Source organism: Coffea arabica, chromosome 1e (assembly GCF_036785885.1).
Source record: "Coffea arabica cultivar ET-39 chromosome 1e, Coffea Arabica ET-39 HiFi, whole genome shotgun sequence".
In the NCBI taxonomy this organism is placed as follows: Eukaryota; Viridiplantae; Streptophyta; class Magnoliopsida; order Gentianales; family Rubiaceae; genus Coffea; species Coffea arabica.
This window is the reverse complement of record NC_092311.1, coordinates 52,222,460-52,234,629: the sequence shown is the minus strand read 5'-3', so window position 1 is coordinate 52,234,629 and position 12,170 is coordinate 52,222,460. Positions and strand designations below refer to the sequence as shown.

General features: G+C 40.6%; 2 protein-coding genes across 4 annotated transcripts; one reads left to right on the top strand and one right to left on the bottom strand.

The window, feature by feature from the left end:
- The first annotated feature begins 492 nt into the window (after window positions 1-492).
- On the top strand, window positions 493-7,766 carry LOC113714483 (auxin-responsive protein IAA12). Of its 3 annotated transcripts, none has more exons than XM_072062969.1 (6): window positions 493-1,179; window positions 6,060-6,388; window positions 6,581-6,622; window positions 6,757-6,892; window positions 7,046-7,107; window positions 7,211-7,766. In XM_072062969.1, exons 1-6 carry the CDS (start codon window positions 776-778, stop codon window positions 7,258-7,260), a joined length of 1,023 nt encoding a protein of 340 aa, XP_071919070.1. In that variant the 5' UTR covers window positions 493-775; the 3' UTR covers window positions 7,261-7,766. The 3 variants fall into 3 exon arrangements, with proteins under 3 accessions (XP_071919070.1, XP_071919065.1, XP_027094138.2); XM_072062964.1 differs by having other exon boundaries at window positions 6,057-6,388; XM_027238337.2 differs by lacking the exon at window positions 6,581-6,622 and having other exon boundaries at window positions 498-1,179; window positions 6,057-6,388.
- Window positions 7,767-8,003: 237 nt separating this feature from the next.
- Window positions 8,004-11,894, bottom strand: LOC140013609 (uncharacterized). The gene is made up of 2 exons (XM_072062959.1): window positions 8,946-11,894; window positions 8,004-8,647 (listed from the first exon to the last, which is right to left on the bottom strand). Exons 1-2 carry the CDS (start codon window positions 11,599-11,601, stop codon window positions 8,250-8,252), a joined length of 3,054 nt encoding a protein of 1,017 aa, XP_071919060.1. The 5' UTR covers window positions 11,602-11,894; the 3' UTR covers window positions 8,004-8,249.
- Window positions 11,895-12,170: the final 276 nt, after the last annotated feature.

The window sequence follows — 12,170 nt, the reverse complement described above, 5'->3', positions numbered from 1 at the left end:
AATTTAACTTTGTTCGTACCCACATTTTGTCACAACACAATTGACATAGGATGTGACATGCTTTTTATCTGGTTGAGACATACAACAGAAGTATTTGTATCAAGAGCAAAACAAATTGTTGCACATCACATTCCACGGAGGCAACATGAATTTTATTGCTCAACTTGTTACTGCTGTGTACTCGACAAAGACTCCAAGCCAATTTTATTCTATTCTGTTTTTTGCTAAAAACAATTAATTCTCTGTGTCTGGAATTGAAAGGAGCAAATTGGAGATTTATTATTAACTCAATAAGAATGCTTTTTTTTTTCCCCGTAAACATAAATGCGATAAATATTTCAGAAAATAAAAAAGAACACGAACAAGCAAGTCATATTATGAGGATAAATAAATCAAAAAAGGTTAAAAAGAAAAAGGGTTGTCATTGTTTTTTTTTTTTTTTTTTTGGGGTAAAGGATTGTTGTTGTTAAACGTTGGTACACGGGAGCAGCAGGAGGGAGGGAGTGGGGTCCAGTAGGAGAAATCTCCGATGGGGAGAGAAGCGCAATAACCCGACATGTGGATCCCACATTCACCATCACCACCTCAACTGTCCAACCACAGCGCGCACCTACTCTCTCCTTTCCTCTTTACTACCTGCACTACTGCTGGTATCCTTTTCCTTTCCCTGCATATTGCATAACAAAAAACTCTTTCCTCCTCACACTATATAGGATTTCTACTAGTGCATCGTTTAAATACAAGCTCAAAAGCTGCAAAATTCTTCAAGAATTTGATGGCAAGTGGCAGTCTTGATGGCAGTGGTGGTGGTGGTGGTGGTGGAGGGGTTTCTGGTGATGGTTCGACAACTGGATCGATGTCGACTGTGTCAAAAGAAGACAACTTGGTCCTATTATCATCTGAGGTTTCTTCATCGTCGTACCCAGATGAGTCCGAACTTGAGTTGGGTCTTGGGCTGAGTCTTGGTTGCGGCGGAGGAGCTGCTGCTCTCAAGTCCTCCAAGCCGGGTTCTTGGGGGGTTCACGGAGGAAGGATTTTGACTGTTCAAGATTTTCCCCCCTATGTGGTTTCTAATGCTTCCTCATCATCTTCATCTTCTTCTCCGACTAAACCTAATAATGCTTCCTGCGGTACCAAAAGAAGTGCTGATTCCTTTTCACCTCCTCGTTCTGGGGTCAGGTATAATTTTCTCTGGACACCCTTTTGCTAACTTCTTCTTCTATAATCTGCTCTTCACATTTTCTCAGGCTCTGCACATTTTCTGTTTGTTTCGATTTTCGTGGTAATTAATTTCATTCTCTCAAATGGTAATCATATTAAGTCCATTCTTGATATCTTTATGTTGGTTTCTAATTTTTGTTTTTAGGCAGGAATAGCGATTTTTTGTCTTGTCGTGTTCCCCAACCCCCCCCCCCCCCCCCTTTTCCCTCTCCTTTTCCTTATTGTGCATGACCCTGCTTATCTACAGTTGGATAGGAACTTGACAAAGTTATCGGCTATAGTGTCCCCCTTGCTACCGTTTTTTGGGTTCTTATCATGTACTTTGTAGACCTCTATTTGTTCCCTCTGCTGGAATATGTCACAGAGAAGATTTCTAGTTATGGGAAAAAAAAAACCATAGACGGATTAAGATGAGACTGATTTAATAAATCCAGCAAGTGCTGTCAAATGTGTATTTGAAGACACTTAAGTACTTTAAAATTTAACTGACAGTGGATGAATGACACTTATGACTAGAGGTGTCAATCGCAACCCAATTATATATTGACCTGGTTACCCAAACCCGCCCATTAATTTTGAATGGATCTAAATGGGTACCCAATTAAACTCATTTAATTGGTGGGCAGTGAGTTGACTCGGCTCACCCATTTATACCTATCTTCAAATAATTATACATTTAAAAAAGGGGCCTAACTTTTATCTACCTGAAGACAGTACCCATAATCTGGGTATTGTGGATTTTATGCTGAAGGACCGAACTACAATCTCCCCTTTGGGCCATTCTGGAGATTCTGAACTAGGCCCACAAGATTGAAGTAGAATTGGAAGAGAATCAGGTGTTGTTTTTGCAACATCCTATTGTTCCTTTAAGCCTTAGGTTATTGTTGCCTCAATTTATGTACAATGATTGGTGGACACATATTTATATGTTAAACGAATAAAGTTGTTACAATTTAAATATCTACAGTGCTTATGTGACCATTCACAACTAAATTTTAACTTGAGAGTTTGCACCTCTCATTATTATCTAATTTTTTCCCCATGTCATTAGGTAAAAGAACTATTATGACCAAAGCTGTTGTGTCTTTATCTAGGCCTATTTTCTTAGGTTGAGATTCAAATGTATACTTTATAGCTCTGAGTTGTATTCAAACGTAGAAAGAATGCACCCACCAAATAAATAAATGAATAAAAGAGGAGGAAAAGGTATACCTAAATGTAAATTTTTAACAAGGAAGAAATGCAATGCATTAGGACATTGAAACACTCACGGTGAGAATTTTTAGACGCGCTCAAAGTTCATCACCCATCATACGCTAAAGATTGATGTTAGTCAAACAAACTTCGCTGTTAGTTTAAAAAAATTATGAAACAGAAATGCATATTATATTGGTATTTCTTTGGTATTTTCTTTATTTAATCTTCTAAAAAACGCAATAAGCGCATCAAAAAAATGGGTTAACTAAGTATTAAGATACTAAAATAACTACTTGTCTTCTGATATTATTTACATTTTTAGAGTCAACAACTCATGAATGGAGTAGACAAGTGTTGATAAACAATCTGTAGCATTTCTTTACAAATACACACACACACACATGCACGTACACACACACCTTAAAATGATTTGAACATCACTTTAAACTCGAGGAATTGCATGTGACTTTACTCCCTTAGTCTCCTTGGCGAAGAAGAAACAGAAAATCGAATGAGAGTGTCAATACTCATTTCTCAAAACTTCATGAGTGCATATAGAATAAATTCTACTTCAATCCACCATTGTATTTAAGTAATTTAGTGAACAAATTGTTAACAAGTAGAAGCATCGATATTTGCTTGCTTGTAGGGGAAAGAATTCAGAAGCTGATATGCTTCTAAGTGCAGGTAATCAACAAAGGATTTGAAAATAAGTTAGTTACACATACAATCAGGATTTAGGACAAAGAACTAGCTAATCCATTTTTTCCTATACACCTCCTCCTTAATAGTAAACAAAATTCTTCCTATTTGTAGTATATATATGTGTATATATTTGTCTCGAAACTCTGCATAGTTACAGAAAAAATTCCTCGCAGAAGACAAAGAGTCTTACAAATTGGATAAGAGGGAAGACGAAATAGTACCTCCTTTTGGCCACTGTATAGAGGACCAGGATGATGTCAAAGTTCAAAAACTATGCATTAATTAACGAAACTAAGTGCCATAACCTCCAGGCCCAATTAATAATTAACCATCTTCTTCCTTGCTCGCTAAAGATTTACGCTGTCTGTTCTCTGCTGTCGCCAACTTGGGACAGCTGCTGGGAGGTGGAGACACCCCGGGCTGCAAGTGCATCAGAAATGGGCTTGATTACCAAAATGACCAAACTAACCACTAGTAACCAGGCCACGCTAGAGAACATGGTCAGGACAGAAAAACAGTAGGCGAGGTCATTTGGCGACCACAAGAATGTCAAGGCAAGGCACAAGATTTGCATGGGCAAGGTAAACATGAGGGTGGAAACCAGCATGTCTATTCGAGCCCTGATGCTCTTGTTAATCACAAATGTGACCACCCTCCAACACGACAACAAGAAGGCCAGCGAGTAGGCAATCGCAAAAGCTCCAAAAATGGCAGAACTGAAGAATGGGTAGGTGCAGAGCACGGTTTTTTTACCCAACGCATCGGTCAGGAGAATGGAACTCCCATGCATGAGCTTGGGTAATTGCCCCTGGAATGGGGAGTAGAACACGAAGATCCCCTGCAACAAGAGAATCGGAGAACAAGAGGCGCACAGGGCAATTGGAAGAGCCCACATCCGACGCGGCAGACGTTTCTTAATGGACACGTTAACCAAGAAGAGAAGTGTGACCAGGAATCCCGGTTCGAAGAAGCCGAGGGAGAGCACGGCGTGGACTTTGCAGAAATTGGCCTGCTGCTCTAAGGTTATGGCAGGCAAGAAAGGATACAGATAGTTCTGACGAAAGATTGGGAGGCGGAGAAGTTCGTTGAGGGCCCAAAGGGAGGCGAAGGTAACAAGGAGCAATCGGACAGTCCAGAGGTAATTGAAATGTTGCAAGTGGCTGAAACGACGGGACCGTAACCCGAGGTGCAAAATCAAGGAAAGCGAGAGGGTAGAGAGGAGGATAAGGCCGCCTATGAACGAAAGGGTGGCTAAATCAAATGCGTAGTTGGCGATGGGTATGGAAGGGAATAGAGAAATAGGATATCGACTGCTGAATAGGCTTTCAAAATAATAATTATTGGGTGAAGGAGAAGGGGCAAGGGGAAAATAATTATAGGGCAGAAGAGGAGAAAGGGCAGGGGGGAACAATGGTGATGATGATGATGATGTCAATGAGGTGATTGTTGCAGGGAGTGGCGATACCATGCCAGGGGCACCGTGTCCAGGGTGGAGCTTTCTCATAGAAACCAATGGTTGCGGGGGTATGGGGAGGAGGAAGTAGTTGCGGTGGCCGTCCCCAGGCCGGTGGTGATTTTGTTGAAGGTGGTGGTTGTGATATCCTATCGTAGAAGGCCTGCAATTGCATAATTCTAGATTTGAGGTGGGTTTGGGTGGAGGTGGGGGAGAAGAGATGGTGGGAGGTGCGGGTTTCCCACCTCTTCTCCCAACCGAAAAAAACAGGCAGTCGGGTTGGGGTGGGGTTGCTAACAAAGGCAAAAAGATGGTGCTGCGTTGGAAGAGAGAGAGAGAGAGGATGTGGGGGGCGGTGTAATGAGAGTGAGTCCCTAAGACATCGATCAAATGTAAGGTTGTGGTGCTTTGCACGCTCAGATATGAAGCTTGTAGGTAGCCGCAACCTTCACCCTAGGGGGCATCATTTAGATTTGGAATTAATTGTCCATTTCATTGTATTTGATTGACCATGAAGAAAACAGGATAAAGCATGTAGATATACTTTTCCATTTCAGGGAAAATAAAATACAACCTGAAGAAAGTAGTTAGTTCTGCCCTCCTATTTCTTTGGGTGTGGAGCATTGAACCTTTCCCGTGAGTGAAAGAATGTGTTGCCACACGTAAAAAGATTTGGTGAAAAACCCTTTATGTATTTTAATCTCGTATGGGATTTTTTTTTGGGCCTTGATAGAACTCCTAGGACTTGTGGCACATTTAGAAGATTATGTCTAGTCAAATCTTTTCTGTCCGTAGAAGCACTGATATGGAATTTTGTCTTCTTCTCATATTTTTGTTTTAAATCTATTTGTAAAATTGTTTTCTGGCCAAGTAGACCGTGAGTTCTTCGTGGTGAGATCTTGGGTTATATTGGCCGGTCCATTATCAAATGCATCTTCTGGGGCATCATCTTCCATTTTCTGAAGAGGGATTCATGTTTTTCTACCAATGTTGTAATGTGTCTTGATTTGATTAAGCATGTTTTTGCAGTGTTAACAAACTTGGTGGTAGAATTTATTGCTGGAAAAGTTACTCTCTATTATCTATAGACGTGTAAATATCATCTCAATTGTGTCTGATTGAGCTGTGCCACAGCATTTGTCCAATAAATCTCAAATAATAAATATATTGGGATTATAATCCAATTATGTAGTCCTTTATCATGTTGATGTAATGTTGGCCAAAATAACTCTCCAAAAACTTAGATAAAAAGAAAAGGCTCAGAACATGTAGAGCAGTGTGATTGATCAACACGCTTTTATCCTTTTATGACAATTATCCCAATTGATGCCGCTAAATTTAGTTTAACAGTTTTGCGTCTTACCTTCCTCTGCTCTGGGGGACATTGTATATCCCTTTTGGTGTAGTGCATCTGACAAAGTGATTGCTTAATTTTTTCTCAGTAGTTTTGATTTCCTTTTTGTGTCTCATTCAACATCAGCAGTCAGGTTGTCGGATGGCCCCCTGTAAGGACTTACAGAATGAACAGCCTGGTTAACCAGACAAAATTACCAACTTCTGAGGACTGCAACTCAACCATTGTGAAAAGTAAAAGCAAGAGTATTGTCCTGGACAAGATCGATGGTAACATGAGCAGGAACAAGAATGCAAAGCCAAAAGTTTTTCCCAAGAATACCCTATTTGTAAAGGTGAATATGGATGGAGTTCCAATTGGAAGGAAAGTAGATTTGAATGCTCATAATTCTTACGAGGACTTAGCTCAGACACTGGATGACATGTTCTGCAGAACGAGCACGACTGTCAGTGCAAGAAGTGAGTACTCCTTCACAACTTTCCTCGAGGCCTCTACCTTTTGGAAATAGAAATGCCAAAAGGTATCAAATGAACCAAATTGTCAAGAGACTTCAATAAACAGTTAGTTGCTTAAAGAATTTTGGGAAGCTATTTGTGATATATACCCAGAAATTTCCTGAATTTTTATGCTCTCTGGTTTGTGCATGACAGTAAACTCAAGGAATTCATGGCACAGATGGGATGGTTGGATGGGTGAAATTTTTAACATATTGAAGTGGAAATATATGAGATTCCTTGGCTCATATTCATTGGCTTCTTAGCAGGTCTTGGTGCTTTTTGCTCCTTATATTGTTTTGAACTGACAGTAATTTTTCCTTTTTAATCAGTATCATACACAGAGGAGAATGGTGGAATGAGAGAAGCGACAGAATCCTTAAGATTGTTGAATGGATCACCTGAATTTGTTCTAACCTATGAAGACAGGGATGGAGATTGGATGCTTGTTGGAGACGTTCCTTGGGAGTACGTCTCTTCCTGCCATGCTTCAGCTGATAAGCACATTTACACACAGATCTGTATAGAAACAAAAAGATTTGATCACCTACTTTTTAAATAGTTAAGAGAATCAGGTTGACTGTTCTCATTGTTTCATTGCTTCTTTGATCTTTGTTTCAGGATGTTTATTAGCTCTGTGAAGAGGCTTAGAATTATGAGAAGATCTGAGGCCAATGGACTTGGTATGCGATGTGTGACTTTTGATGAACCCTAAATGCTATATATGAAGGATGCTTTGATATTTGCTTCTTGCCTTTGATATTTTAATCTTCTGTCCGGCTTCAGGTTTTCAAGAACAAAATGAGAGACAGAGATCTAAGCCCATATGGACATAGCTGCCTACTTTGAGCAGTGGAAAAACTGATCAATGATGAATATGTTCAGATATTGGATGGGCAAAGCATTTTTCACTGATAATCATATTGGTGGTTTGTGGCTTTGCTGGTTTGTTTTGCTGGCTTCATCGTTTCATTTCCAACCAATCATTTTACCGACTCCCTGGAAGAGGAGCCGTTTTGTCTGCAAAATACAAGCACATCCTAGTTATTTGTCATGTCCTCTGGCATACTTTATGGAAGTTGCCTTCGGGTATTGTAAGTATCGAAGTGCCCAGTGGATTGAAGTTTTGATCTCGCCGCACAAGGAAATGTATAATCTCACCTTGTGAAATTAAAGAAGAGTTTGGGTAGACCTTTGTAATTGAAAATGTTTGTTACATAATTTTGCTTCTCATTCATGTTTGTGTGCGGGCGCCTACCAACTGGTGGTGGTGGTGATGGATTTTTGTTACTTCTTATTTTGGTTCAACGGGAATGGATTTTTTTGGGTTGTGATTGATCAATTCAGAGCATTGTACAATAATCACTATCATAGAGATGCGATTGATGATGCTGTTCTGCATTATGTGAGTTGAGAATATTAGGCATGTCTCTTGGTGGAGTGGGTTACTCCTGTAATTGGAAAAACAGAGATGTTAAAAAAGCTAGTCTCGACCGTTTTGCTGAGGTGGTTCCCATCGATTATCAGCATATCAGAAGTTCTTGTTTTCTGGTTTGGCCTGAATTTCGATCTTTTATAATGCAAACAAGAATTGCTTGTAAACTTGCTCCAGTATTTGTGGGTAATAAAACATAGGACCCTATGCTTCTCCGCTAACAAGAAAAGAAGTACAAAGTTATTTGCAAGATACATACCTCTTACCCTTAATTTCAACTCTCTTTAGACATGCACCTGAACTTACCAAACAAATCTTCTAAATACAAATGGAAATTAAATATTAAAAAAAAAAAAAAAAACTGTAGGGGTCTGGGAGGAGTTTGGTTTTTTACGGAATGTCATTTACAGGTGTTGTGCTAAATACCGGGTTATCTTTATCGGCGCCATGGTTGCTACTGCCTTTTCTTCGAGGCTTTGCCTCTCCAAGCATTGTTAGGACATCCCTCATGGACGGTCTGTCCTTGGGGAGCTTGGCTGTACAGAGAATGGCAATCCTCAGGACTAGCAGCATTTCTTCTTGAACATGTTTCGTGATTCCTACAGAAGGGTCTAGTGCCGTTTCTAAGGACTTGTGGTCTCTGATCTTGATGCGTATCCATTCCACAATGTCGACAGATTCTCCAAATTCAGGATCCAATGGCCTTTTACCAGTTAGAAGTTCCATGAGGACAACCCCATAGCTGTAGATATCGCTCTTCTCATCAACTTTCAAGCTGTACCCATACTCTGGAAGTTAAATCAGATAGACAAAGAACAGTCAGTGTTTCTAATCATCATATATTGAATCCCCTTGCATTCATTCTTATCTTGAAATGAAACCGATTCATGTCATGGCTTTTCGGTTGTTAATCTTCAGAAATTAGGAGGCTTACAGCCTGAAACAATTTTGGTTGTCGCCAATTTACTTGACTAAAGATTTCGCAAAGAATAAAACATACTCTAGCATTCTCGTGCTGTATTAAAATCCCAAAAAACATTAAATGGCCTCATAGCCGCAGATCATTAAAGGGTATGAGCAACTTACCAGGGGCTATGTACCCATAGGATCCAGCAACCATTGATACAGTCTCATTCTTTTTCAACATCAGCTTTGCCAACCCGAAATCTGCAATTCTTGCCTCGAGATTTGCATCCAGCAGGATGTTGTTTGACTTGACATCACGGTGGATCACCGGAGGGTGGCAATCGTGGTGGAGATATGCAAGTCCTTGTGCCACGCCAAGCGCTATATTATAGCGGGATACCCAGTCAACTAGCAACTTTCCTGCTTGTTTGCCATGTAAAGCTTCTCCAAGGCTACCATTCTGCATGTATTCGTACAGGATCATTGCCTCGGAGTCATTATGAAGAAATCCTAGCAGTCTTACAATGTTCCTGTGCCTTAATCTTCCTAGGAGATTGACCTCACCAACAAGATCATCACTGCCTCCGATCTCAACGTCAGTTCCTGTTCTCCACAGTTTCTTGACTGCAGCTACCATCTTTTGGCTTTGCATTTCTGCCTTGTAAACAACTCCTGTTGCGCCCATGCCTATCACGTTTGATTCCTTAATACAGGCTAGAATGTCATTGCTAGTGAAACCAAGTCTTTGGAATGCCATTAGTCTCCAAGGCCAGTCACTGCTGTTAACTTCAAATCTTTCCTCAAAGCAACTTCCTTTCTCATACCACTTTTTATACAAGGATCGCGCCCCCAAACCTGCTAGGACAAGAGCTAAAAGTGCTGATGTTCCAATCAGCCATCCAGCAACTATGTGTTTTGCATGCAAGCTATTCCGCTTGGATGTGTATGCTGAATTACCGGAGCATGGAGGAAGCACACCGCCGCAGAGACCAGCATTGCCAACAAGATCATCTGGATTAATAGTTCTAAGCATGCCATTTGCAGGAACAGGACCCTCCAGCTTGTTATAAGAAACATTGAGCATTTCAAGCGCAGGAGAATTCCCAATATTTTCAGGTATCCCACCAGTTAAAGAATTGTTGGACAGATCAAGAACGGCTAATGTAGGCATCATAGAAATTCCTTTTGGGATTGGCCCAGTTAATTGGTTTTCCCTTAGATTTAAGGTTACCAATTTTTCGCATGATGCAATACTAGCTGGAATGCTTCCAGTGAATTGGTTTGATGAGAGATCTAGCACAGAAAGTGAAGGACAATCCTGGAACTGATCTGGGATTTCGCCAACAAAGTTATTATCTGAGACCATGAATCTCTGCAGATTTGGTGTGGACAGAATGGATGAAGGAAGATAAGATTGAAGGTGGTTTCTGGAGAAATCAATAAAAGAAAGAGATGCTGACGAACCAATGTCATTTGGGATTTGCCCCGTAAGACTATTATTTGCCAGTTCAAGCCTTTGAAGTTTCCCAAGTTTACCAAAGCCAACTGGAATTGTCCCAGAAAGAAGATTGTTGTGAATCCTGAACCGAACCAGGGACATACATGTAGATAGGCTAGCTGGAATTGGACCAGTCAAGGCATTGTTGAACATAATAAGCTTAGTGAGGTTACCTTTACTGCACAAGCTTTCTGGAATTTGACCAGATATTGAGTTGGATGAAATATCTAGCCACTGAAGCGGTGAATTGCGGCCAAGGTCACTCGGAAGAGGACCTGATAAGGTATTGTTCCACAACTCAAGCACCTCTAGCTCAGTCAACCCCCCAAACCCTGCTGGAATTGAACCTGATAATTGATTGCACATCAGATTCAGGAGCTGCAAATGCTTCAGATTAGCTATCTCTGCTGGAATTTCCCCTGACAACATGTTATCAGAAAAATCCAGCAACTTCAATGAATTCATGTTTCCAATTAATGGTGGAATATTTCCTTCAAAATTGTTCTTGTACAAGAAAAGTGTATCCAGCATTTGTAGCTTCCCTAGTTCAGCTGGAATTGGGCCACCAAGATTGCCAACAGCTAGATCAAGGTACTTCAGACTGGTAAGGTCCCCAAACTCTGCTGGAATTCCACCTTCAAGTTCATTGTACCCAAGAATTATAGTCTCCAATGATGAAAGTTCTCCAAGCTCTGGTGGTATCTGACCACTCAGATTATTCCCTGAAAGACCCAGAAATTTCAACTTGCCCAAGTTCTTGTAAGATTTGGGAATTGGACCTTCAAAAAAGTTCCCTCGAAGATCCAAGGTCTCAAGGAATGTTGCGTTACCCAGATCCTCAGGAAGATAGCCCGAGAAGTTGTTGCTTGAAGCATTTAACGTCAATAGTCCAATTGCCCTTCCAAGCCCCACAGGAAAGTCATCAACAAAATTGTTCTGGCTCAGATCAATGTGAATTAATGCAGTGAGATTTGACAAAGATTTTGGCAGCGGTGATGAGAACCCATTGCCGCATAAGTTCAAAGAAGTTAGACTTTGCAGCCGTTGGATGTCAGGGGATACAACCCCAGAAAGATTCATGTGAGAAAGATTAAGCTTGTCTAGAGCACCATTGGAGTTGCATTGAACTCCAGTCCAAATGCAGTGAACGGAATTGTTCACTATCGCTTGGTCTGCAACTTTCCAATCTCGAAGCTGATCCAATGGATCAATAAGACTTGCCTTTATTGATAACAAAGTTAATACTTGATTGTTGAAGTTAACTTTCTGAGCAAAACCGTGGCTGCAACAAGCAATGAAACAGTAGAGGAAGAAGAACAAAGGAACATGCAACTTCATATTGCTCCTCTTCTGCAATTGCTAATCTCCTAGGTCCTCATAAGCTAGGATCTAGAGAGGTGGCTCACTCGAGCTGGTGGAGAGAGCAATGAGAAGTGTTTGCATGGAAGAAAATTTTGGTCTTTCCCCCGAGTATTGACATATAGATGTACGAATGACAATGGTTAAGTTGGGAGGCATTGGTTATTTAATTAAAGAACTCGTGAGATCTTGGGTTCTGCAACAGCTGTTCATAAGCAAATAATTACTAGGAAGTTTGGACTTACTGGAAGAGAGTCCGACATAAAACATGGAGAAGAATGTGTTCTAGCAGCTGATACAATGTCTCTTCTTATTTATAGTTATTAATCAACAGTCAACTTGTGGCAGTGCAATGATAAATTCTGATCATGTGTCTCTGAATATACTATTTTAAGGCATGCTTGGGAGTTCATCTATCTGTTGCAAGTTCAAGGCAATCGCTGAGACTTAGCCCTCCCTCCGGTCTTACAACAGCTGCATTACAGAATTCTATTGCTACATGGTGCAGCCTCCAGTCATGGAGAAACAATTCTGGATGGCTATTTTAA

Excerpts from the sequence above, each read along its gene's own strand:
- LOC113714483 (XM_072062964.1), top strand. The coding sequence starts at position 776 with ATGGCAAGTGGCAGTCTTGATGGCAGTGGTGGTGGTGGTGGTGGTGGA. Across the intron at positions 6,623-6,756 it reads CAGATGGGATGGTTGGATGG|TATCATACACAGAGGAGAAT; the intron begins GTGAAATTTTTA and ends CTTTTTAATCAG. Across the intron at positions 7,108-7,210 it reads ATCTGAGGCCAATGGACTTG|GTTTTCAAGAACAAAATGAG; the intron begins GTATGCGATGTG and ends GTCCGGCTTCAG.
- LOC140013609 (XM_072062959.1), bottom strand. The coding sequence starts at position 11,601 with ATGAAGTTGCATGTTCCTTTGTTCTTCTTCCTCTACTGTTTCATTGCT. Across the intron at positions 8,648-8,945 it reads CTATGGGTACATAGCCCCTG|AGTATGGGTACAGCTTGAAA; the intron begins GTAAGTTGCTCA and ends TTTAACTTCCAG.